General features: G+C 40.1%; 1 protein-coding gene across 9 annotated transcripts in view; it reads right to left on the bottom strand.

Moving 5' to 3' along the window:
- The window catches only part of LRMDA (leucine rich melanocyte differentiation associated), a 1,023,935-nt gene that overhangs the window by 268,493 nt on the left and 727,535 nt on the right, over positions 1-27,907 (bottom strand). For 4 of the 9 annotated variants that reach the window (XR_007410032.1, XM_049108827.1, XM_049108823.1 and 1 more), the window contains exon 6: positions 7,015-7,095. The exons of the other annotated variants lie outside the window; for them this stretch is intronic. Coding sequence is in view for 3 of the 4 variants with exons in the window: in XM_049108827.1 (XP_048964784.1) it covers positions 7,015-7,095 (81 nt within the window). In the remaining variant the exon portion in view is untranslated. The remainder of the gene's footprint in view (positions 1-7,014; positions 7,096-27,907) is intronic. 9 annotated transcript variants of the gene reach the window in all.

Genomic DNA, 27,907 nt, shown 5'->3' with positions numbered 1-27,907 from the left:
GCAGAAATGAGATGAGAGAGAGAAATTACTGATAAAGCTATCTGAACCTGAACCTACTATAATCCTGCAGGTACGTGGTAGACAATTCATACAAATGACTATAATAATTCCTTTTATCCCTATATATACTCTACAAAATAACCCTACCACTCCTCCAAGAGGTAGAATCTATTTCTTCACCCTAGAATATAAGTTTGGCCATGCAACTTGTTTAGAAAATGAGTTAAAAACAAATGTAATCTAAGTAAATGCTTGAAGATACTTGAGCAGTGCAGTTGTACTCTCTTATTAGGGGAACCTTTCGGCCACTAACAAAGAAGCCCAGGCTAGCTAGCTTCTTAGAAGAAAACCACATGGAGAGCTATTCCAACCATCAAGCTGATGCTCTAGACAGTGAGGCTATCCACCCTGGCAAAGGCAGCCCAGAAAGAACCACTAGCCAACCCAAGGACTGTGATCTAATAAATTACTTTCATTTTAAGCCATTCAGTTTTATGTTGGTTTATTACAAAGCAAAAGTGAATTGATAGAACATTAAATTACATACTTTTTTCCTTCTGCTATTAGAACTGAGTTTTTATCATTTATAACCAAAAAAATACAAGTACTTAGTGCCACATCTAGCATATTTGACATCCAGAGCAGATCACGGTTAACATCCATTCTCTTAATAAAAAAAAAAAAAATTCAGTTATAATCCCACAATAATCAATAATAATCTTCTTACTTTGTTTTTTGGTCTTAAAATAAATAATAATTCAAAAGAAAAAATTATAATTTTAAAAATATAATTCAAAAGAAAAAAATTATAATTTTAAAAATATAATTCAAAAGAAAAAAATTATAAATATAATTCAAATACTTTTAAAAATTTCATGAATGAACAAAGTAAAATAGTACACCTCATGGTTTGCCCTATGTTTTAGTGTTTTCAATGTTAAATACATACAGATGCTCCAAATGGTTTCAGAGAATTACAAAATTGAAATACTTCAAGACCTGTTTCTTTAACTTTCAATCATTGAACTATGGCTGTCGATTTCAAAACCATTGTTTAAATGCAGGAAAATGTACTACTAGGGTTTCGAAGATAATGACCACCCAAAATAATCTCCAATGATACCAAACCACTACAAATTTGCTCTCAAATATGTGTAGCTGAGTTCACAGATACTGGGGCTACCTGTGTAGCTAGGAGTTCTCCAACTAGAATACAATATGTAGTAAAAGATAATTTTTAAGGGTATTAACTTAAAGTGTATGTATTGATTATTAAAATATAATAGAACTCACAGGAATTATTTAGAAGTTGCACTGAAAAAGTATTTTTTAATTTTTTTTTCCAGAAAGGAGTATTTTATCACTTTAATTTGCTCAAATTGCCAGCATATGGTGATAACAAAGTACAGACTAAGTTTTAGTTGGTTTTGCTTTTGTTTTAAAAACTCTAAAAACAACACTCACTGCCCTACCCTTCATACTGCACTGCAAAGAGCACTGTTAATAAACGTTATTAATGTTGAGAACTATACATAAAAATAGAAATTCTACAAAGGACCCTGACTGAAATAAACCAGAAGTATTGAATGAGTATGCTTGCATGCAGGAGGAAATTGCCAGGGACAGACCTAATGATTTCAATATTGACCTAAAATTTCCAAATTTTCTAGGAAGAGAAATTAAGATAATTGATGGCTCTGAGCCTTTCGGCACTGTGATGAGATAAAACTGACATTTCATTGGAAGAAAAAGTAATTAAAAAGCTTGCACCGTGATACTGTGTTTCAGTTTATAGTAAAATCCCTTCCTAATTCCAGAAAATCTTTAAGGTTCCTGGACCAAGATAAACCAACAAACAATATCCCATTATCTAATTAATTTTCAATTAATCAAATACCCACTTTAGGGTGAATTTCCTCTATCAGGAATCATGTAAAACTCCAGCTTTTCTTGGAAGATCTAAAGAAATAACGCAATGAGTAATACAAAATACAACTGTAAAGATGTAACTGATCACATGATGCCATTGATCTATATTAACCTATTCTCATTGACTGTACATCTGACTTGACTACATATTTTATTCATTTGCTTTATAGCTGGTCAGTTGTATCTTAGTAAATCCAATACCCTTCAAACTGAAACATATTTTATTCCCTCCAATATGCGCCTTTCTGCTACATTTTATTCTGTTTGGTATACTTCCTAATCAATTCTTTTCTGAGCTTCATTTCTTTTGGCACAATGTATCCATTGTTAGGATTTATTTCTTTCAAAATGATTTAAATCTATTTTGCCTGATGCTGCCTTCAAGCTACTGTATGCCCTATCCATTTCCCCACCAGTCCCATCCACTGGGCCATGTGATCTGGTTCATACTCCATCTTCTTGGTTGAGAAGAGATGTACTTTCCTAACTCAGTCTAATGTGAAATCTTGCTTGCTTTTTATCTCTCCTGGCAATGGTTGCAGATAGAATAATGAGAGTGATGCGTAGCAATGTGTAGAAATATCAGCATATTTTAGGTACTCAATGCTGAGATGGGTGACTATAGGCTCCTAGTATCCTCAGGGGCCTGAAGTCTTCTCTCTGAAGGGATGCTTCTGAAATTCTAGGTATTATTGCCAACAGATACAAAACAGTACTGCAAGAGCCAAGCTCTCTCTTGTAAATCCCTGTTGATTTAAAGAACAGCTGAAGTTGCCACCTTTGGTAGTATTAATCAGGAGTCACTTTTACTTTGGGTTGGCCCTGGACTGTATGTCATAAGATTTCAAAAGTTCATTTTGCACAGTCAAATTATTTTATTATTCATAGAGAAAAAACAAAAAGCAATAGAAAGACATGGTATTTTAATGACCTTTTTGGTGTTTGCCCTCTAACTAAAATGGCTAGAAAAGGTCTGAGGGAGAAGCTTCTAGACGGTAAGGCTGAAAAGGTCCATGGAAGGTAAAAGTTAAGAGGACCTAGGAAGCCTATCTAAGGGTTTATGGCCATATCCCAGATGCAAGAGGTCCCAGAAAGTTTCCAAAGAGAGGTGTTGACATGATAGAAGTACACTGTTCCTACTGAAAAAGGTTGTAACTTCCTAAAATAAAATGAATTTGAAATAAATTCACGATGGCAGGTGACCATGCATGCCCAGAATGTGACAATACTAGAGTACACCTTGTTCAAAAGAAAAGTATTTCTAATGGAAAGGAAAGAGAAGAGAAGGTCAGGAGAGACAGGGAAGTCTTCTTTGGAAACCAGGAAAATGAAACAGGAATTCATTTAGTGAGCATACTAAAAACGTAATAACATTACAAAAGATAGCTTATAGAGCATAACAAATTCTGTAAGGATTAAACATACAAAATACAAAGACTGGTAGTATGGAAGATAAGAGATCCCTCAGAGAAAGTGACCATGCCTAATTGAAGTTAATGACAAAGAAATTTGAGGACATAAACATAAAAATACCCTTGATTTAATGAGCACCTTTTATTTATAGAAAATAAAAATAGTATTTCCATATTGACTCTAATAGGGCATGAAACTAGAGAAGGAAGGATGTCACTAAAAATAAATTTCTGGGTATATAATTAATGAAAATTGACAACAAAGAAGGTTGGACAAGCAGGAAGAATGAGGACACAGCCAAAGAAATCAAAACAATATGACTACATGGGAGACATTCTGATGAACTCAGATTTTAAGAAGTCACTTAAAAAAGCAATGCTCAAAGGAAGAAAACAAGTCTACTCTTGGGAAAGCAGACTAAAAAAAAAAAAAGAAAGAAAGAAAGAAAGAAAGAAAGAAAGAAAGAAAGAAAGAAAGAAAGAAAGAAAGAAAGAAAAAGGAACCTCAAATGCCAGAGAGAAGGCACAATTAATAAGGTCTTGTTTGTTGTTATTTTCTCCATCATGAAATTATATCTTCAAGTTGGAAATATGAGTGAAGATATAAAAAAGAAAACAGAGATAAAGAAAAGAAGGAAGCCCTTGAAGAGCTTATGAGAAGCATAAAAAGCTACATCTCTAGACCTAGACAAAAAAGTATTTTATTTTATAACAACAACAAAAAATTCTTATAGATCTGATCGTGGAAATCTTTATAACGTTCCAAAACTCAAGGTGGGGGGGTGGAGGGAAGCAGATTCAGACAAATCTCTTTTTTTTTTTTTCAGGAGAAAGGGGAGAGTTAGATTCCCACCAAAAATATAAAAGATCATATTAAATGTAGGATATGTGAGCACTTGGAAAAGACAGTAACAACTCCTAAGAGCCACTGACTTTTCACCTAGGATGACCCAGGCCAAATCAGCCTCTTCCCCAGACCGACTTTCTTTCTTTCTTTCTTTCTTTCTTTCTTTCTTTCTTTCTTTCTTTCTTTCTTTCTTTCTTTCTTTCTATCTTTTCAAAACAGCTATTAAACAGGTAGATCTATGAGAACATAGACATAATACATTGATTCCAACAAAACATCTCACAAAAATTCTCGTGATACTGCTCTGCCAAAAAAAGAAATAAATTAAAATTAAAAAAGAAGAAAGTAAGAAAGAAAAAAAGAGATTCTAATCAATTTATAGCAGATCAACTACATATACCAAAAAAACTGTTCTTTCAATCAATGCCACCGAGAACAGAGTTTCCTCCAGCCTTGCCACTGTATCCCATCCTTGCATCCAGCTTGTTGAATAAAACCTAGAAATCTAAGTTCTAACCAAGGACAAATAAAACAAGAGGCAGCAAATGCCACCATTTACGTCTGAAAACCCAGCTTCCCAAGTAAGGGACGGGAGAGTTTTTCTGGGCAGTAGCTTATGTAAGAATAAAAGCCCAGCGGGTACTGGTTGACTCCGAGCTCTATTGTAGTAACACGCAGCAGATGCTCTGCGTCCCTGGAAGCCCTCCAGGCAACACTACTCAACTATCTGCATATCCTGGGTGAGATGTGGGACAAAACATTTTTTTCCAACCCTAAGATCCCTGGACTCTAAAATGAATATGAATCCCTGCCTGCCTGGTGTCCTGTATTATTATTCCTAAATAACTGCAAAGGGGGAAATCACACACACACACAAAAAAAAGTGATTAAAACATTTTCTAAAGCCACTGATTTTATATACAAAAGTCATTCTGATATTTGTTCTAATTACCAGAATGCTCTGGCCCTCCAATAACTAGTTGCAAGGACACACATCCCAGCTGACCAAACCACGAGTCTAAGACAGGCAGAAAAACCCAACGTCTCCCTACCACGACAAAAGCAACTGGAATTGCCAAATCCGATATACAAAACATTTAATTTATAACAGTTAAAACCTGGCCTCTGACCAAGTCCAAAAGAACTATGTCTTATTTCACTCGCTCTTGAATATGTCTCTTTCAGAGATAAATGACTCTGCTCTTTGCCAGTTCTCTCCTCTGTTTGGTGTTTTGTTTAGCTGCGCTTGTGACAAGCCAAGAGTTGATGCATCTGCTTGAATGTGTAATTTACCTCTCTGGTCAGCTTCGCTTTTTTTTCCTTGACAATATTATGTCAAACAATCACATCACAACTGGCTCTGATCTCTTTGTTGTTAGCTAATAAATTAGAGAGTATTTATTATCTGCAATCCTTTTTTCCTCTTTTAATGGTGACACATTTGTGGTGAATTACAGGGCAGCTTTATAAACTAGGCTCTGGGCCAGTCTCAGGCCCTGCGTCCATGTGAACGTTCCCTCTGCCGGTTGGCCTCCCGGACGGGTGGTAAATCAAGGCAGCTGTCACAGCCGCGAAGTTAGTGTGCGTCATCGGGGAGAGCAGGAAGCGTTGGGGGTATAATTCTGTCCATCACACTAATATGTTATATCAGTAGCTTTGTAATCTTCTGCTATAACTTATGGGAAGTGACACCTAAGAATTCACTTTGAAGGCAACGTGCTCTTCAGACTTTAAGCCAAAACAGACCCGATTCGCAGCAACCGTCCCTCTGTTTACATGAGTGGGTTTCTCCTGCCAGGGAGTCGGGTCCCTATCAGTGTGGCAGGATTTTACACATTCCACCACCGGCTGAACTCTGTTTACAGCCCTCGTGGCAGGATTTGTAAACTTTTCAAACAGGATTTCTTCTCTTCTCTTGGTTAGCCTGGCCTTAACCTCCAGTAGCCGGAGAGATAAATATGCTCCCTGAATGTTCTCATGACAAAGTGAATCTCTGACAGATGGGAACGCACGGGTGACCCATTTCCTTGTCCGTTCCCCTCCGACCTTTGCCTTGACAAATGCAGGAAATGCCCGCAGAAGACAGAAGGCCGGGCTCACACGGTCGGATGGCAGCATCAGCTTCTGTGGGTGTTCCTGCAACCGTCCATGGGATACCCACAGAAGCCAGGGCACACAGCCTTCAACGGACAGCGTACTTTCCAAGGCACGACAGCAGAGTGACCAGACTCACATCCTGTGTCCTCTAAAAAGGATGCCTTACTTCCCGGGATGTGCTACTGGATTGTCCCTACTGGATTGTCCCTGGCTGGGTTCTCAGCAGGCCAATGAGAGAAGCCCTTTGGGGAAGATTAAGTAGTTGTGAGCTGCCATCTGATGGAAAAGAAATCTGCAAGAACTGTTCAAAGGAGCTCTTCCTCCCCCAGGCACAAAGCTAAATATGCACAGTAAAGAAATTTGAAAAATGCCTGTCCTTGCCATCCCCAATACCCCTTTGATTGATAGCAGAGAGGGCTCACTATGATAATTTCCCTTTGACAGGTCCCAGGCATAAATCCCACAGAGTTGTTGCTCTGGTTTGACAACCTTCCGAGGGCTCCAGTTAGGAACAGGAAACAGGCCTCTATTTTTCACCCTCAATGCTCCTTCAGGTGCAAAGAAAAGACCGTATGGAAAAAATAAATCCTTATCTGAGGGGGAAACCAAATTCAAAGCAGTTTTAATACTTATTCATCAGAAAGAATGTCCAACAGGGGAAGACGTGACCTCAGTCCTACTTCTTCAAACTTACATTTAAATCTTCCAAGTAAGAGATTTGAAACCTACCCGAGACGAGAAATTGGTACTCCTTTCCCATTCACATCTTGGTTTTACAAAGTTGTATTCGTTTTTAACTTCAAGGTCAGCCTAGAAAAGTACCATAATATTTTCTAAAAGCCATTGCTTAAAAGTAAAAATGCATTTATGTAGTAACAACCATGATTTACTACCATTTACGGAGAGCTTACGAATGGCCAGACTTTATAACTCTTCATGTCCTCTTAATCCTCACAACTACCTGGCAATTAATAGGGATGCAATTTTAAAAAGAGGCCAAGCCATGGATTTTTTTTTTCAGCATTCATCTTTCAGACATCTTTCATGAAATGTCAGGAGTATTTGGGGATCAGTGCATCGTCACCCAGCCATCTCCCCGACCAAGGATCTGGAAAGGTGGCTAAGCACTGAGAAGCCTAGTCACAGAAATCATATTTAACTGGGTTGAATCAAGAAGAATCTGTGGCATGTTAACTATATTGAAATTTAAAATAAAATTAAAATTAATTAAATTTTTTAAAAATTCAAAAGAAGAAGAAGGATCCGTGGCTTCCCCTAGGTTAGCTAGGAAATTAGATTAACCAGGACACATTCTCCATGCATTTTAGTTGATCCCATCTACAAAAGCATTACTGTGACCTATTAAAATTATTAAAGGGTCAAATGCAGGCAGGTATCTGAAAAGAAGGAGCATTTCCATGTCCTTAAAATTTTCAGAAGTACAAGATTTCCCTTTCAATTCTCTATCTCTTTAGAATGTGAGAAATAGTTTTCTCTTGGCTCTAGGGTCCAGTGAGAGGATCCACACAGCTCTCATGCCCTAAGAGCATATTCCTCCTTCGATCTGACCACCCTGCCAGGGCGTGGATAACTGAGTGCCATCCAAGTTTTGCAGAAAGTCTGCACTATTGAGAGGTGCCACCAACAGGGAAGGAAGGATCCAGTATTGTTACTCACTGTAAAAACTGAGCCTTTAACTTAACAGGACTCTAATCCATGGACTTCACCCCCAGGCCACAGAATTAGGCCTTTTTTTCTTGGGGTCAATATTTTATGACTATACCCATTTTGTGGAGGAATTACCTGCTGCCCAAGGAATTCTAATAATTGGTACATGGGTCAGCCACAAAAAGTCAGTGGAGAAAACGAGAATAGAAAAGAGCAAGCTGCTCATAAAAGTGGAAGTAATATATGAGTTTTTCTAAGTCATAAAACAGCTTGAACAAATTTCAAGGAAAAGAAACTTACTAAATAATTCTCTCTCACTCCATTGCCCCTCTAAATACAAAACAGGATGTGCTTCCTTGTAAATGTCTATAAATTTGGGGGGAGGAAAACAAATCTGATCTTGTGTACAGAGCTCTAGGCTGCAAAGAACATGGTTGGGTTTCTGTTTCCCTTAGAGGAAGATGCCAGAACAGCATTTTCCCATCAACTGTTGATAAGAAAGGCATTTAGCATTTCATTTGATGGGCCTGTTGTGAGTGGGTGGTATGACATGATAAATTATGGCCAATGTCATATTAAAAATTATAGGCCCATCTGCACATGCTCACTCTGTTCTTAAGCTAATGATACGCTATCCTGTGCAAAGCCTTCAGCTGTGGCAGATGTTGGAATGATGTTCTTCTCCCAGGATAGCTTTAGAAAATAGAAATCCCAAAGGTTTAGAGAAGCGATAGCCATCTTTCTAGCCCATAAGCAAAAACTGAACCAAACCCCTACTTTCTGCAAATTCAGTCCTGTTTAGATCTGATTCCCACCTTGATTCAGGTCCTTCTCTGAAGGATTCAATCTACTTCTCTGTGATTAGCATGAGAAATTGAGTGAGGAAGACATTTTAAAATTAGGAGATAATCTCCTCTGCTTGAAACCAAAGAAGCATCCCTTGGAGCATAAAAGACATCTTCAGGACTGTGAAAAGGGCACTTGGTCTTGAAGGAGAGGAGGCTGGGGTAGAGTAAAGTATTGCCTACATATACAGGGAAGTCTGAAAACATGTGACATGAAAGCAGCAATTCCTATACTGGGGTATCTCACACTTTGTGCTATTTAATATTTTAGAGCAGACAATTCTTTGTTGTGAGGTTGTCCTGTGTGTGGTAAAATGTCCACAGAATCTCTAGTCTGTACCCACCAGATGTCAACAGCACACTCCTAGCCCAGAAGTAAAACTCAAAAATGTCTCCACATGCAAATAAAAGATTCTAGGGGGTCAAAATCGCCTTGGTTGAGGACCACTATCGTAGATGGGAAAGGCCATGCCACTGAATCTCTGTGGGAATCGTATGTTTTCCAATAAAGAGGACTGTATTCACAAGCACATACTGTCATGTGCGCCTTTTTCCTAGTATTTCAAACACATGATAGGACCGAAGATAGCAACATCCTTCAACGCTTAGCCAAAATGAAGGTGCCTTTACTGTAAGGTTAAAGTTAAGTCAATCAATGTACAGGTAAAAAGAAAATAGGATCTCCTTTAAATAGTTCTCCATAAGGTGAGTTTTGTTATAGTCTTCATTCTTTCCATTCTAGAGATCTTGAATCTTACCGTAAGAGTTAGAGATTAGTCAAGAAAACAAAACTCCATGAGAGATCATTCATTCCAAAAGAGAAAATGCAATATGGGATATTAATCCAAGGGTTTTAGAGGAGCTGAAATAATAATCAAGAGAAAAGAAAGCGATCCAGAAAATAGAGTCTCAGGAAGCTGCCACCATCTCTATGCTGAAGGGTCAAAGGAAAGGTTACTGGAATCTTGGAGCCAAAGCCCCCTGGCAGAAGCTGGGCTCAGGGTGGCACAGTCAGTGGGGGCTGGGACCATGCTGGAAAGGGCTTCCCACAGGAGATAGAGCCACAGAATAGACCCAGCCGCTGCCAGAAATGACCATCTGAGGCAGAGAGACCAGGAAAGAAAGATCTTGGCTTCTTCTCTCTTCTGCCCACCTGCAATCTGTTACGAGTGCCTCTCACTGGCTGAACCTGGCTTGATTCCAGGAGACAAGGGAGCTTGGGAAACAGTTTATGTGGATAAGCCCCTGTGACACATAGAGAGCAGGGCAAGGTTTGAGAACAGATTTGAAAGCTAACAGACAAATGGCCAACAAAACTATCAAGTTCAACTGTAAGGACAACTGAACGCAGTTCAGACTTGAGTTGGGAAGAGGAAAGCAAAGTGGATGAGTCTGAGACATAAATTAGGCTGAGGGAAAAACTTTTCAAACAAATGAACAAAAACACTTCAAAAGTTCCCTCCACCTCCTACTTTTCTTCCCCTCCCACACCAAACTAAACTTGGGAGAGAAAAGTCTAGACTGGGGCTGCTACTGGATAACTCTTATGAAACTGAGTTACTATCTAAGCAGACAATTGCTAGAAACGCTAGGCCTATTAGTCATCTATTGTGGTATTGTGGTAACAGGCCACCATGAGCTTAGTGGTGTAAAACAACAACTTAGTGGTGTATTTGCTCATGACATTTTTTGGTCAGAAATTTGGGCAGGGCTCAGCAGGATGGTTCTTGGGTCTCACCTGAGATCATTCGTGTGACTACTGTGAGGTGGCAGATTGGCTGGGGGCAGGTTCACCCCAGGGGTCTCTTCTGAGATGGCTTTTTTTTTTTTTTTAACTTCCAGTAAACAAACCAACCTGTTGCATGGAAGTCTCAGGGTATTAGGCCAGAGGGCAAGCCTCAAAGCACAAATACTTCCTAAGCCTCTGCTACATCATGTTTGCTAATGCCCACTGATCAAACCAAATTACAAGGTCAAGTCTAGATTTGAGGGGTTGATGGCAAAATTTCACTGTTCATAGGAGCAATAGTACAGTCACACTGCAAAGGAGCATGACCAGAGGGATGGGAAATAATGTGACCATTTTTAATTATCAGACTACGTGAGTAGATTTCCTAGCAAATGTTTTTCTAGACAGAATATTCTGGTTTCATCCACACCTGAACATTTCAAAGGGATATATATTTGTTTTCAAAACAGTAAATGTTTTAGGTTGTCACAGAGACACTAGACTCTAAAACAGCTCTCCTGAACTCCTTCGACCAAACTCACTCCACAAGAGTTTCAAGGTTAACAATGAACCACCTCACCCCAAGTTAAGGATGCTGCCCCAATTCAAATCCAAGTTCAGAGAAAAAGCCTCAAGACTCCCTTCTTTTGCTCTGTGCCTTAAACAAGGGCATATCCAGATTTCAGTAGAGCAATTCAGCGAAACATCAGACCAGGAGTCAGAAACTGTGGTTTCATATTCTGGAACCAATCATCTATGTAAGCCACTGGGATACGTCTCTTCTCTCCAAGTCATAATCTCCTGATCTGGGAAATCAGGAAGTTAAACTACTCTGGGATAGCTGGGGCCGGCATGAGACACAAAGGAGGAAAGAGGGTGAGGTGAATCAGCTGGTGGAAAGAGAACACAGTGTGAGGGGCATGGGAACTGGAGGGTGTCACTTGTTCAAGACAGTAAATTAGTTGTTTTCCCTAAAATATTTTGGCACCTGATCTCACTGTATCTATCACAATATCACCTCCAAGAACTCACCTGGCTCTGTTTGCTGTCTCTCCTAATCTCGTTCCTCATGTGTCTCAGCTGCACCCAACTTTACTTGGAGTTATCTGGTCCCCCTGGTCTTCACGAGGGGGTTGCTCACTTGCAATGCAAAAAAAAGTGGAGCAGAGACACTGGTCTATTCTTTAAACCATCTTGTTTCAATCCCACACACCCCTTAAAGTGGGGTTGCAATTGACAAGGCTCTTGTTTTCACAAAAGAAATGCCATTTAGACTGATCTAGGCCCATAATTCTGCTGCACTCTCTCCTATCAGTGCTTCTGGAAAAACTGCAGGACCTGACACTCCAAGATCCTATCACGGCCTACAGTTAGCTGTGGATTAGTGCAACTTTCCCCAGGCCCCTGGTTCCAAGCACTGCTTCCCCCAGGGGAAACATGTTCCCCAAATATCTGATTTCTACCCTCTTCGTTTCCCAGGGAAATCCCAGGTTAGAACTCAAAAGAAAATAAGTTGTTTGCTCTGAAATATGAGATTGGAAGAGTTGGAGAAGTCCAGCGACTACTGCAAGGCCCCATTCTGAGCTGGTAGGAAACAGTATTGTTAGAAATGTGTTCCTTCATATGACATAAAGCATTTTCCAAATAGGCCTTTTGAGTACCACTTCTGCCATAAAACCCATCAGGACCACCTCCCATCAAACTCTTCTTTCTTACCAGTGAGCCTTAAGTCAGCCTTCAACTCTTTTGTTTGGTGTGTAATAATATTAGCAGTAGAGCATGGAAGCTCAGCAGTCTAGATTTGAATCCTGGCTCCATCCCTGGAAATCAGATGCTGGGGACTTTGGTCAAGTTTCTCGATCTTTCTACACCTCTGCTTCCTCAGCTATAAAAAACTAACATAGGGTTGTAGTGATGAATAAGTGACAAAGTACTTGCACAGGCTCTCACATGTGGCATATAGTAACTGCAGCAGTGTTAGCTGCTGTCATCGTGTCTCTATTATATTGCTGATTAAAGTGTTAACTTGTCTTATGTATCTCCTTTATGGTACTTGTATTTATCTAATTAGATAATAAGTTCAAGAGCAAAGATGACAAATATTTTTCATATCTCTTTATCCTCATCCTCCACCCCCCCTACTGCTACCCCCATTAGTCCAGTGCCTGGTGTACAATAGAGATAGGGGCTGGTAGGTGGGGTCTAACATCATGGTGTAAGGGTAGGATGCCATGAAGATAGGCTCTAAGGGAGACATGGGTTATTGAACATGGCTCTTAATAATTGATAACTTGTTCAACTTACCAAGTATCTCCTTGCCTCGGGTACATAAAGTGTAAAATGGGAATAAGGTTTTTGCCTTAGAAGGTAGTTGTGAACACAGATCCTTCATAGTGTAAGGCTCACGTGGGTACTCAATAAATGCTTATTTCCCTCCCCCTCACTATTAATGAACTGATCAGATCAGTACCGGGAGATGTGGAGAAGTCTGAGGAAAGCAGCCTCTAGCGGAAAAGGCCAAGTGAGGGAACTCAACGTCCCACAGGTAAATACCACTGACCTCATAAGAGGGTCCCATCCCCACAAACTCTCCTACCCACTAAACACCCAGGCAGTGGATTCACAATGCCGCTTAGAGATGATAAAACTCATCAACAGAGGTTCTTCATGAGAACTAGGGAGTGGAAGGTCTTAGGGTTTTTAGGAAATCCCTAGTTCTCCCCTCGATAACTGCTAGGCTCTGGGTGGAATATATAATACAGCACCCTACATTTTCCTCTAAAACTTTCTTTCCTTCTCACCTTCCTGCAATTCTCCTATCCTCCGAAAGCATGCCAGACAAAAGATGTGGGCTAGATGGATCCACGGCCTGACCTTACGGGGATCAACTTGAGTTTTCATGGAACCACAGAACATTAGTGCTGAGACGAGGTGCTCCAACAACCTCACCATGAAGATGAGGCCACAAAGAAGTTAAGCAGTTGGCCCATGATTATGCAGTTGATCAAGGACAGAAATGAAATACAGACCTGTGCTCTTTTTAATTTCCCATCTTTCTGATGCCTCAGAAGAACCCAGGATTCTAAAAGCATTTATTCAAGTAAGACATGCTCTAAATTCCAACAATGACTTCTCCAGCCTGTATTGGGTGGGATACAGTCAGTTTTGACTTTCTAGATCTAAAGTCAGTGAAATGAACACAGTCAGCAAAAGCCATTTATATCAGCTTCTTTCTGCGGCACAGAGTATTATATACGGTCCCATGTGCTGTATGTTCTGCAGGGCTGAGAATGTACCCTGAGACCTCCTCATGTGAAAGAAACAGACTGCAGCTGGCCAACCACATTGTGGCTCCAATATGGACTTCAGCTGCTACACTATAGGGTTGTGTTCGGTGAACTGCATTTTTTAAAAATGTTAATATCTACATGGCTCTCACCCAACTGCCTTAAGAATACCAGCTGTACCGTGCTTTTGCCTCTACTTTGACAGTCCGAAGAACAGCTCCCGAAAAATAGAACATTCTTCAGGGGAGGGCTGTTGGTTTTGCAGACATTTTAGGAGGAGGCGAGGAAGATGAAAGAGATTTCATTGAAATGTCATATATGGAAAGGGATGGGACGGGACTGAAGAGGGAATCTGGTATGCTCCCCATGCCTTTCATGTACCACGCACGGGGTTGGGCGAATACTCAGGCCTATCACATTTGGTCCTCACAACACTGAGATGAGCATAATAATCACGGTTTTATAAATGACAAAACTGAGGCTTAGAAGATTAAGAGACTTGCCCAAAGTCAAACAAGGAATTTGTTGCATAGCTGGTATAATAGTTTCCAACGTCTATTATAACAAATTACCATAAATTTGGTGGCTTAAAACAACAGAACTGTACTCTTTCACAGTTCTGTAGGGCAGAAGTCTGAAATCAAGGTGTTGGCAGGGCTGTGCTCCCTCCAGAGGCTCTAGAGGAAAATCCTTCCTTGCATCTCCCAGCTTCTGGTGATGCCAGGCATCCTTTGGCTTGTGCTGCCTAACTCTGCCTCTGTCTTCCCATGGACTTCTCTTCTCCTCCATCTCTCCTCTGGGTGTCTCCTATAACGATACTTCTCCTGGGTGCTAATCCAGGATCATCTCATTTCCAGATCCTTAATTGCATCTTCAAAGACCCTTTTTACAAATAAGGTCACATTCATAGGCTCCTTGGGTCAAGATGAAGATATATCTTTTGGGGGAGGGGGCCCAACCCACTACAGCTGAGTTACAATTTGTAACCCAAGCTTGTCTTACATATAGCCCATTTTCTCACCACACTGTCAGGTTATTCCTTGTGTTTTCCTTTATCTGTTTTCTTAAGGATGGTTTTGGCTACGATAAAGATTCCAAAGTAGCCACAGACAGAGTAGAGAGAGAACACAGCCCTTCAATTGCCCAGAGTTATCTAGAAAGTTAGTGACAGTGTTGAAATTTAAGCCCTTCTCAATCCTGTTATTGTTCTAAAAACCAAGAAGAAGAACTGATCCCTGAAAGATACCTGGCCATTGCCTCTAAACATCAAAACAGTTGATTCCTTCCGAAAGTTCAGCCCTCCTTTTGCAGGAGTAAAAGAGCTATCAGGTGTCAACTTAACCTATAGCCACCCCCTAATAAGTTTAAGATAAAAGGCCAGTACTTTCAAATAAGATTCAGACATAATGTAATAGCATTTGTTACCAAGCCCCATCTAATTATATCAGTCAATCTTCTATTACCAGACCCACAAGTGCAAAGAACTCTATTATAATCTCTCTATTATAACGATCTCCTCACTATCTGACTCCTCCAACTCTGCAATAAATTAATCATCCGCTTGCAATCATGAGTAAACATCAACTCAATTAAGAATTGATAAATAAACAGTTCACTCCAAGGCTTGTCCTGATACGGCAGAGAGTATCACTGGGCGCCTGCCAGGCCAATGCTGGCTTGCCTGGAGTTTTGAAATGTGGATGGCTAAGGCTGTGTTTCTTCTGCTGTTCTGGCTGTGGTCTTCTGCTCCCACTCTGTGTATGCAGGTGGAGAACTATTCCCTTGTCCTCTCTGGGTCTAAATGTGGAAGAACTGCCCATTTATCCTTACTCTGCACTAAATAGCAACACATATCTGAAAGAAAACCAGTAGGTAGGCAGTAAAATGCAAGAAATGTGAATGTTGCCCTAACAAATAGTATAGTAGAAGGAACCCTGCCATATGTAAAGATGCAGGACTTCATATTGAAGAGTTACATAATTGTTAGGGGTTAAATTTTGTCTCTCTAAAAAGATAGGTTGACGTACTAAACTCCAATACTTCAGAATGTGAATTTATTTGGAAAGAGGTCCATTGCAGGTGTAATTAGTTTAGATGAGATCATGCTGGATTGAAGTGGGCCCTTAATCCAATATATCTGGGGTCTCTATAAAATGATGTGAAGGCGCAGAAGGAATATCATGGGAAGAGACACACAGGGAGAAGACAATCATATAGTGACAGAAGCAGAGATTGTACAACGCATCTACAGGGAAGTAAAACCAAGAATTTCCAGCCACCTCCAAAGTTAGGAAGAGGTGAAAAAGGATTCTACCCAGAGCCTCAAAGGAAGCATGGCCCTACTGACAATGATTTCACACTCCTGGCCTCAAGAAGTGTAAGAGAGTAAATTCCTATTGTTCCAAGCCATGCCCTTTGTGACACTTGGCTAGGGTGCCCCTAGAAAGCCAATACAGTGGCTGACTATAATAGGAAAGATCAAGTTAACATTTTTGAGCATTGTTAGACGGCAGGCACTATACGAAGCATTTCATAAGCATTAAGCACATGGAATCTTCACAATCATTTTATGAAGTTGCAACTGAACCCACTTTCATTCAGTTTCAAAGTGAGGACTCTTATTCCCACTTTACAAATAAGGAAACAAGGTTGACTGAGGCTAACGACCCCAAAGTCACACAGTGGGTGAATGGCAAGCCTCTTCAGTACTGGGGGCACTCACTTCATTCCCCAAAACAACACACTGTAAGCCTGATGAGGACAGGGTCATGGTAGTGATATTTATCAGGACATCTCCAAACTGTGCTGCCCAGAGCCCAGGGGCTCCTGTGCCACAGGAACAGAGGATGAAGGGCAGCCAGTGACCACAGGGCTTGCCCAGCATTCCACTTCCACTTCATCAGGCACCCTCCACATTTATGTTTCATATTTCCAGTTTTCACATGAGATATATTTAAACCAACTTTTCTGCTGCTAGAAGGAAAGTTTTGAAATCATTGTCACTTAGAGAAACATTCTCTGCAGAAGCATTCCAGATAATATCTGCAGAAGGGATGACAGAATTAGAAAACTACCATTCTGGAACCGGCAAGGAAATAATGGACCTAGGACATGATCATCAAAAGATGCTCCATCAAAGCATGTGGGTGGCTCAGGGGTTGAGCGTCTGCCTTAAGCTCAGGTCATAATCCCAGGGTCCAGGGATGGAGTCCCACATCAGGCTCCCCATGGAGAGCCTGTTTCTCCCTCTGCCTATGTCTCTGCCTCTCTCTGTGTCTCTCATGAATAAATGAATAAAATCTTTTAAAAAACAAAACAAAACAAAAGATTCTCCATCACTGGGTGAGAGGTTGGTTGGGAACTTTACAAAAGAATCAGGCTGACACCACCTGAATCTACTGATTAGATATAAATCATGTGACTGGTGATGTGATGGAATAGGAAGCATACATTATGACATTAAAAAAAATGAACTTGGATCTAACAAACTCTTGATGTACAACAGATTGAAGGAAGTATACAGGATAGAAGAATAGGGTAAATGACACAGCAAGGAAGTGTTAGCCAAAATAAAAAAGTGGCTCTTTCTCAAGGACAAATGATTATAGTCTTCCAAAAGACTCAATGTATAACAACAGAGACAAAGAGAAAGAAGATGGAAAAGATGAGGAAAGGAACTATGACAGGATAAAAGAGATTAAAGAGATGTTGCATCCAAATAAAATGTATGGACCTTGTTTGGATCCTGATTCAAACAAACTCAATGAAGTAGGATGTTTTCGAGACAATTGGGAAACTTAAAATTTGTACTGGATGTAAGAAAAATCCTATGGAATTATTAATGTTTTTTTCTAAGTAGGCTTCATGCCCAACATGGGGCTTGAACTCACAACCCTGAGATTGAAGGATACATGTTCTACTTATTGAGCCAGCCAGGTGCCCTGTTAAATTTTTTTTTTTTTTTTTTTTTTTTTTTTTTTTTTTTTTAGTTGAGGGATGCCTGGGTGGCTCAGCGGTTGAACATCTGCCTTCAACTCAGGATGCAATCCTGGGGTCCTGGAATTGAGTCCTGCATCAGGTTCCCCACAGGGAGCCTTCTTCTCCCTCTGTCTGTGTCCCTGCCTTTCTCTCTGTGTGTCTCTCATGAATAAATAAAGTTAAAAAAAATTTTTTTTTTTAGTTGAGATAATGGCATGATGATTGTGTTTAGGGTGAAAATAGTCTTTACCTGTTAGAGAAGCTTAGTGAAGTATGTAGGGCACAATGACATGTTGTCTGGGCTGAGATCAGGAGGAAGGAGAAAAAAATCATGGCCTTTCCCCTGAAACTCAAGTAAGCAGCTGCTTTGTTGAAAACTAGGTGCCCCAAATCGTGCAAAGTGACCTTCTAGGGAGTAAACTGTACTCCCTTTCCTCAGAATGTACAGTTTTGAGAACTATTTAGAGTTGCCTAAAAAGTATATGTCAGCAAAGTAAGATGAGCTAAAGGAAAATTTGCCTATGGAGGCCTCTGAGGAGTTATCCTAATTGGTGGAGGTCATTCTTCCTCTGCCATCATACCTGTGTGCTCAATTCATGGTCAAGGCAACCACAAATGTAATTACCAAATCAATAAGGAAAACATGTATCTCCATGTTTCCGTTTGTGATACAGGGGGCCCTTTGGTAGGTCCTTCCTGCCAACTGCAAGGGTGGTGTTGCTGCTACACATCCTTCTTACTGGAATGTGTGATCAGATGAAATAACTTATGGGAAATGCTTAAAATATCATGCCTTCAGTATATGTTAGCCATGATCATCTTCCTCATGATGACTACAATTACATTGTTGGTATCAAGCATGCTTGTCATTGAACATTTTCTGTGTGTTCCTTTTGTGCTAGCTTTATTTGTCCAGTTAGGAGAGTTAGAACAGTAAGCTCAAGGATAAGGATATCCTTATATATTTCTCCCTACCCTCCATTCTTCTGTCCTCCAAGTCTACCTGGGAGGGACAGCATTATGGACATAACAGTTTTGCAATAAATAGCACCTGGGTAAGGAGGACTAGTGGTGATCATCCCTTCAATATAAGGGATAGAGGACCTGGGAACAAAAATCAGCAGTAGAGGTAGCAGAACCGAGTGAAATTTCTGGCTCTGTTGCTTAGTGAGTGGACAGCCTGGTCACCTAACTGAATGTCTTTGAGCTTCATTTTCCTAATAAGTAAAGTGGGGACCCAAGTTACCTGCCTCAAAAGGCTGTGAGGATACAGATGGATTCCAAGTTGGATGTTGGCTCACCACACATGCCTCTCTTGCTCTCCAATATAGGGGGAGAGACTGTTAACTAGGCCTGAGTATTAACTACAAGAGGATATACAAAGTTCATGCATAGGAAAGATGTTGCTATGACCTGAATGTGTGTGTTCCCCCCACTACCCAAATGCATACGTCAAAGTGTGAACTCCAGTGGGATGGTATTTGGAGGAGGGACATTTGGGAAGGGGTTAGGAAATGAAGGAGAAGCTCTCACATGTGGGATTCGTGTTCTTATAGGAAAAGATTAGAGAGCTAGCTTCTCTCTCTACTGTGTGAGGAAACCAGGGAAAAGGTCTTCACCAGAACCCAACCTTGCTGGCCCCCTGGTCTCGGGCAGCCAGCCTCCAGAGCTGTGAAAAAGAAATCTGTCCTGCAAGCCACCCAGTCTAAACTATCTTATTACAACAGCCTGAACTGACAAAAACATATGTATAATAAATATCATTCTTGTTCCCCTAGAAACCTTTCAAATTTTAGTTGGCATCACTGACCATCACTCTGGGGTCCCTGGTGGCTAAGGTCTCCTGTGACTGTACTTTCTGGTCTCTACCCATCACCACCCACTGGCAGCAGCACCAGGCACTCATCAAGGTGCAAGAGGAAGGCAGGAATTGCCAACAGGTGACTGAAGGGTCAAGGCAGTCGTCTGGCGCTCCCACTTTGAAAAATACAATTTTGCAAAGACAAAGAAGGGTCTAAAAGAATGTCAGCAAAAGCTACCAAAGTCCTAGGAGAGAGGGGGACAAAATCAACACACATGGTTTCAAGTTTCCTTAAATTCCCTAAGTGTGATCTACAAGCTGTGTTCTACATCTTATCACTAAATTACTGATATCTTGGGTGATGCATTCTCTTCTCTGGACCTCAGTTTCCCTTGTGTATTTAAAAGTATTCTTAATGTGAGCCCTTCATGCGTCTAGAACTCAGGGGTCTACAGAAATTACTGTTATATATAAAAATGCATAGCTATATACGTATTTATAGAATATACAACTTATATAAAAATACAAAGGCATATTTTTTTTATTTTCACTAACTTCTAAGGGCAATTTAATATTTTCTGTGATTATAGATGTAGGCAACAAAATATCATCAATAAAAATTACAGATATCTTCAAGTCACATGTTGCAGAAATCTGAAACACTATTTATATGCACCACTACTTTGTAATTACTGTGGATGTTAGGTCCTACTCTGAGAGCTCATTAATTTGTGTTAAGAAGCACATAAACCACTAAGTCATAAACTTGATTTTTAAAATTTTTTGACAATAGTAGTTCAATATACCTAATTTGCTTTGTAATTTTATATATATTGATTTTGTGCATTTGCAAATCATTAGCCTGAGAAGGGGTCCATGGGTTTTACCAAACTATCACAGGCATCTGGGGCACCAAATAAAAAGTTAAGGAGCCTGGAAGGATTTCCAAGAGTCCTGCCCAACTGTGACTTCACGGCTGATTACTTACAATCCACAATGCTGGTATCTGCTACTTGTTCTCTGGCTGAGGCCTAGTTTATCTGGTGGGTACGCCTGTAATCTCGGGAGCCAGCTTCCTAGGTTCCAACCTCTGTCCTCGACAGGCCGTGTGACTTGGGGCAGTTTACTTGGCCTCTCTGAGCCTAAGTTTCTTCTTTTTTTAAAGTGGAGATCATTCTACCAACTTCTCTGGAGTTATTGTGAGAGGTTAGCAATGTACTTTTTAAAAAAACAAACAAACAAACAAACAAAAAAGTTTGGTGCAGCACTCAGTAAATGATTTTTGATGTTATTCTTGTTAGATTTGTACCACAGAAGGGTAGCTGAATTCATCACCCCAAGATGTCCTCTTTGGCATGAGGATTATTTGAGGCTGATTAATTTTAAGAAACTGCAGACACAGGAGAAGCTTTGAAGACCAAGAAAAAGTTCCCATTTGCAAGTTTACATTTAAGTTAAAGGAAATCTCCAAGTGTAAGTGTATCTCCCTCTCTGTACCAGGAAGAGGCAGATGATTCAATCTTTAGGAACTCTTATCAACGGGGAAGCCAGGTTTTAAATCTGCATAACAACCTTACCCTCATTTACTGGGTTTTTCCTAGTAACCTCCCATAACCCCCAACGTCTTTCTTTATCTTTAGCTTAAAATGGTATTTAAGGTTGGAGTTAGCCTTCCTGGGTACCTCCCAAGTGTTCAGGAGGTGTACAGGTTATTAAACTTTTGTTTTCCTCCTGTTAATCTGTTTTTAGTTTTGTTTTTCGCTTGCTTGTTTCTTCCCTTATTACGGAGATGTCTCAACCAAAACCTAGAAGGGGAACATAGAGGGAAAATTATTTTTCCTCTCCCACAATACCTTGGTGTGTGGTTATTATAAACCATATCACTCAAAGGGACAAATGTCCCCCAAACCAAATCTACTATTATTCAGACTTCATTGAAATATATATTCAGTATTTCAAAGCACAAAGAAGAGATGCATCAATAGAATAATGGAAATAATTAGAAATCACTGGGTTTCACCTCTATTCACTCTGAACGGTTATGGAAGAAATCGCCAAGAATGTGATACTTGAAGTCCACACTGAGTTCATTTTCCCTGAATTCCTTTTAGAATCCTCTTTGCTCTAGGATCGTATATGCTTTCTCTTCACTTAATTTCCCCCCTGCAGTTTGTATATAAAAACTGATAAGTCCTAATCTCAAACTAACGGTGTGTGAGATTTTGTGGATATGCCCTTAATGTAAATAATCCAGTCTCTCCCTAACAAACTGTTTCTGTCATAAGGCTATTTGTGATAACTACAGCGGCCACTTAGAGACTTTTGTTCTCCATTAGAGGGGTGATATCTCGGCCAGCAAGGATGGTTTTATTACTTTGCATAAACTTCTGTAGCTTAAAAGGAGCAGTAGTAAAGTTAGTTCAAGGCCCTTTATGACTTCTTTTGTTCTGCGAAGTTGGGGAGGAAAAACATCAGTGAGGTATGAAAAGGCTGTTTGTTTACAATCAGTACGCAGATCCTCGCCTTTTTCATAAAAGGAAAGGAAACCAGCAGGAGAATTACAATACCCAGCACCTCCCTGGGTCTCTCTGTATTCTCCACACTTGTGTATTAAGCAGCTAGGCAGCTGTTGAACAAGTACTATCAACAAAGCAATCTTCTAGCCCTTTGATTCAGGCTATTCATATCTTCTGCCCTGAAATAAAATGACTTTCACAATTAAAACACCGAAATCAATGCAGTATCTATTGTCATGTCTGCAGGAGAAAAGCTTTAATTACAGCCATAGTTAGATAACACAATCATTACACCTCCTTAATCTCAAATATAAAACCAGCACCCTCTGAGTACTTTGCCACCCTTTCTTTGATTTTTTTTTTCTTTTTCTTTTTTTTTTCTTTCTTTTTTTTTCCCCCCAACGTGAATGGCTTTTTATCTAAGCACTTCAATTTGCATGCCTTTGCTCGGAGGCAGCTCCCCATGATATGTTAATTGCAGATTGCTTTAAGTACTAAAAGATTAACATAAAACCCTTTGCAAACAAGCTAATAGTTTATGATAATTTTTGCATGGCCTTTGTCTGTCTATCACTGGATTGCCTCTAGCTGTAATTTTATAAAGAAGCTGTAAAATATCATTTAAACAAGTTCATTTACACATAATTATTACCAGAATCACATTATTCAATTTAGATACTCCAGCCTATTAACAATCCATGAACTAAAATGTAATTAAACTATTTTCCTTTTATGAACCTATTCATTACAATGTGTGGGAGATGGATCTCTCGGTTTCACTGCAAATTTCAGCACTTTGTTGTTGAAATTGACAAGTCTGGCACTCATTATGTGCTTTTAATTATATTAAAAGTATTGCAAGACAGCTCAGATAAAGAATATATTTAGAAAAGAATGCCTGGAAATGCCAAGATGGTGTCATCCCCAAATATATATTTATTTTACTCGTGCATTTTTTTTCCTGCCCTCTTAGCAGTGAAAAATAAAATCAGGCTGGTTGTTTTAATTGAGATTTTCATAGCTTCTCTAAGTAATTTTTCTAATTTAAACCAAGGATAAATATCTCATCTAATTAATTGTGTTTACTCATTTTTCCAGATTTCTATCTACTTTTTTTTCAAAAACTATAGTTGGATTTATAACCAAATAACTATATTCTCCCAGCATTTGCATACAGACACACAATTACCTCACATATGAAGGATGCCATATTTAGGATTTGATTAAAAAACTGGTGAACAGCTTAATTTCTGATACAAGCTTTAATCTGTGTGGGAGCAACAGCATTAATGGAAAACATTTCATCTGTTTTGAAAAGGGTAAGTGCCCTGCTTCTGCTAAGTGTTGCTTGATTTCTGAGGTGACTCAAACTCTTTCAGTTAGTGCAGACTCAGAACAAACTTAAGACTGGGAGTTAGTTGTAAGACTGGCCACTGATGGACCTCTAAGTCCATATTAACGACCCAGGGCATCCCAGCTTGGGTATTGCTATCAAAGAACACCCGCCCCCCCTTCACCCTTGTGACATGCTTGGTATGTAACTGTTCAAAGCTTTGTTTTCCATTGTCCTCTCCATCCTCCTTAGAATGTTCAACACCCCCTCCCAATAAAATCTGAACTGTATTTATCCTTCATGTATTAAATCATGACCAACATCTCCATTAAGAACCTTTCATCCACACGGACTGAACTGAAGCACTGGTAGCCTGCACCACTCACTTGGTATTCAGCACACATATTCTTACACAGGTAGCTATGTGCTTTGTGGTTGGTTGTCTCTCGTTCCCTGAACCACACCGAGCGTTTCTCTTTTTATGCCTCTACATTCCTCTAGTGGCCTAATAGTGTCTTATACTTGGCCAATATTTAACTAAAATACTCTATATGCTGATTAGATATTAAAGTCAACCACAGCTACTACTAGCTCATACTATGGAAGACCAGAAGATGTAACCAGTAATTCCTTGACCAGCACCCTACTTTAGCCACTTCTCCTCAGGGATCTCAAAGAAGAAATTCAGATGATTTCAAGGATAGTTTTGTAACTTGGCCATGAACTTCTTGAGAAACAAACATCACCCTAAAATTTTCTGGACCTTCAGAAATTCACTAATGCCCACCTTGCCTTCCAAAGACTGAAGATCTGCAATGGAAGTAATACCCCCACTTTTTTTTTTTAAAGATTTTATTTATTTATTAGAGAGAGAGAGAGAATACAAGTGGAGAGGGGACAAAAGAAGAAGCAGACCCACCTCTGAGAAGGGATCCCAACATGGGGCTCCATCCCAGGACCCCTGGATCATGACCTGAGCCAAAGGCAGACATTTAACTGACTCAGCCACCCAGGTGCTCCAATAATACCTCTACTTAAGGAAAAACAACCCTTGGTACAGTATGCCCCTGGATGAGGAGCCAGTTGTCAATCACACTGGAGGAGTAGGGGGAAGGGGAGAAAACCCAGAAATTATGTACTTCACTCTAAGACTTTTGCCTAAGAATAGATTTAGAGTGATTATTGAAATTGTTAAATAGCTAAATAAACAAATAAACTGAAAAGTTCCATGGCCAGCAGGGTTCAGTATATTTGACTGTTAAAAACAAGACAATGGACCCCAAATGGAGTCATTTATGCTAAACCCCATGTTACCAAAATGAACCTTCACTTAACAATTTCAGCTCTCCCCAAAATGGATTCTTACACTAGCAGTCAGGAATCACCTGATCAATACTAGTTAGTCTTCCTGATAGAGCCTTGCCATCCCCTAAAGAAAAGTATCCTTGCAATAATAAATCCACTGTTCGGCTTAGTATTACTACCTTGTTTCTGTTCCCTTCTGACTATAAAGTTTACCATTTTGTACAGATCCTCGGAGCTTCTTTCTCTCTGCTAGATTGAATGCTGCCTAATTCATGAATCCCTAAATGAAGCCAATAAGATCTTTGGAATTTTTTCAGCTGAATTTTGCTTTTTAACATCACTGATCTATATTTACTGAGCACTCATTGGATAAATGAATCCAAGGGTGCAAGCAAGGTCACATAACCTATGAACAACCACCCTACATTCCTTTCTGCCATTTACATCTCACCAACTTTGATGGGACATAACCAACTTTTACTTATCTAAATGAATCCAGGCAGAGACCTGGGGAAGCCACAGCATCCTGTAACTCAGATACCAGGCAGAGGCAATGTGATGGGCTTTCTATAATTCCTCCCCATCTGCGTATGTGTTTCTCTTATCTTAAACCTCACAACCTTGTTTGTTTTATTCACCAGTGTACATTAAAGTCTGGCACAGTGCCTAGCACACAGAGACAACACAATAAATGTGTTAAAAGTTAAATTAATTTGTAGATACCTAACATACTAGACCTAACATACTAGATGGGACTTTACACCATGGTGGAGTCTTCTTCAGAAGCACATACATCAAATGCTGATGCATTTCAAAGAAACAGAGATTTAAATTTTAGGATTAAGAAAAAGTAAAAAAAACTTGGAAATAAGGGAATGGGGGGGTGTAAGAAGGGCACAATATCCTTTCAAAGGCATATGTTGGTGGTGTAGGACAGATCCTCCAAAGGATTATTTAATTCTTCAGGAGATTATACGTATAATCACTACTTGATTACAGCCCAGATAAACAAACAAACAAACAAACAAACAAAAATAGATCCCCAGAGGTTATGATTTAATTACTGTAAAAGATGTTGGTCAGTGGTCAGTTTTGTATAATCTTGGTCTAACGTCCTTTTTTTCTTTTTCCAAGTGTCTATAAATACCCAGTTCCTCAAAAAGAACCAGCTCTTCCATATTATTAGGAAACTATTACTGACTGGTATATATTAGTAATTTAAAATTTAAAATAATACAAAATTAAAAATGATTTTTAAAATACATGTGTTCATATAGCATTTGTGTGAGCCAGATTTTTTAATTTTATGAAAATTATGCATGACAATGTTCTGGGATAGGCCAATGGCCAGGGTGGAGGCTAGAATGCACAGGTCACATCTTCTAAACACTGGACTTACATACATATAAGGGATATTAGGAGACAGACACATAAAAGAACAGAATGTCGGCAGGTAGCTGATCCCCACCCCAACCGCCCCCCCACACACACACACCCTCCGCCTCAAATCTTCAATGTCTGGCAAGCAGAAGCATGAGGCTAGGTCAGGGAATGGATCAAGAGGAAAGAAAATTCTGTTAAAGTGAGTGGGGCTGGAGTAGAGAGTGGACAAGTGAGCTCAGAAAAGGTTGAAGGGATGTATACAGTACATGGTGGTGGAAGGGGCCTTGGGGGCCTCTGATTTAACATTTATGCTTCATGAGAAAGAAATTCCTCATTCTTATAAGAAATTATTGGACTAAATAATTCTGAAGGTCTAGTGCAGCTGGAATACCAAATATCCTAATGGTTTCACAATTCCATTCTTTTTTTTAGAAAACTTGTCCTAATTCTACTTTCCTGGTGCCCTCAGACATTGACAAAGGGCTTTCTCACCTGGGTCCTCCCAACATTCTTGGTATGGACCACTTTGCATTCAGTTTTCACCTGTGTCCAAGAGGTGCACAGTTTCTGTCATCCTCTGGCCCTGGGACACTGTGGCCCCCTCCACCATCACACAGGCAGCTTTCACGGACCTACGTCTGACACCAATTCTGAAAGAAACTCTCTTGCTACGAGTGCATGAACAATATTTTTGTAGAGCTAGCAGATTCCCCTGCTAGGTTTTTTTTTTTTGCACTATGCCCTAGAGTTCTCCTCACCTGTAACTCTCAGACCCCAGGGAAGAGAAAAAATGCACTGACCCCCCATTGGAGTGCCCACACCCTCCCAGTAGGGCTAGAACCCACCTGGGCGATGAAAGAAGAGACCACAATTGTACGTTTTAGTTCTCAGATTTCTGGCATACTTGCCTGGCTCAAATACCTACTGCCTCTTGGATATCTGTAAGTTCTAGGCAGCTAACTGCATTCCCCTCCATGCCTGGGGGAGAGTTTCAACCTCAAACAACTTTATTTAAACAATTTCTTACTTAACATGTTTTTCTCGGTGCTTCAAATCCAATCACTCCCTGCATTGCAGGGAAGAACTGCTACAGGACAAAAAGAACAACACAACCTGTTTTTATTTTAATATCTTCCGGGTCTCTCGGCACTGCCATCATTTGGGCTGTCAGCCCTTCACCGCCCGAGGTGCCTTCCCGCTCTCTGCAGACAGTCTGCCTCCCCACTAATGGCACTGTTTGAGCGAGGGGGAAATGCAATTTTCCACTCCATTACAAGCACTGTGTAAAAGGACCTCTTTTCCTCACTGCACACAGATAAGGACCTAATGAAATTCCATTCACTAAGTATTACAATAGCCAACTCCACTCCCAGTCCAGGCGTTCTAAGCGCCTGCCAGGCCCCCCACTCCAGAAGTGATTGCCACTGAATGTCCCTGGATTGGATCCCGTCAGGATGAAAAACTATGGGGTAAGCAGGGAGAGGCTCTGGGGGAAGGGAAGGTAACAAAGATGGCAGCACATCCATGTCTTTTGCTCTTCTTTCGAATCATCATGCCCTGAGAGTTTCTTAAGGACTCTGGTAGAGGCTCTGAAATTCTTGTGTTTGGAAACAGCAGTCTTGGGAGAGCCAAAGTACCCTCCAAGAGGTCTGGACGTCATGTATCCTACAGACACAGGTAACAAAAGTGGGAGAAGGGGAGGGGTCATGCATAGTCTGTGTTCTAAAATGGAAATCAAGAACACATAGGGTTCCTAATGATTGTGTGAATCTCATAA

Source organism: Canis lupus, chromosome 4 (assembly GCF_003254725.2).
Source record: "Canis lupus dingo isolate Sandy chromosome 4, ASM325472v2, whole genome shotgun sequence".
Lineage (NCBI taxonomy): Eukaryota > Metazoa > Chordata > Mammalia > Carnivora > Canidae > Canis > Canis lupus.
Note: the sequence above shows the minus strand (reverse complement) of the source record. Positions and strands in the feature narration are given on the sequence as shown.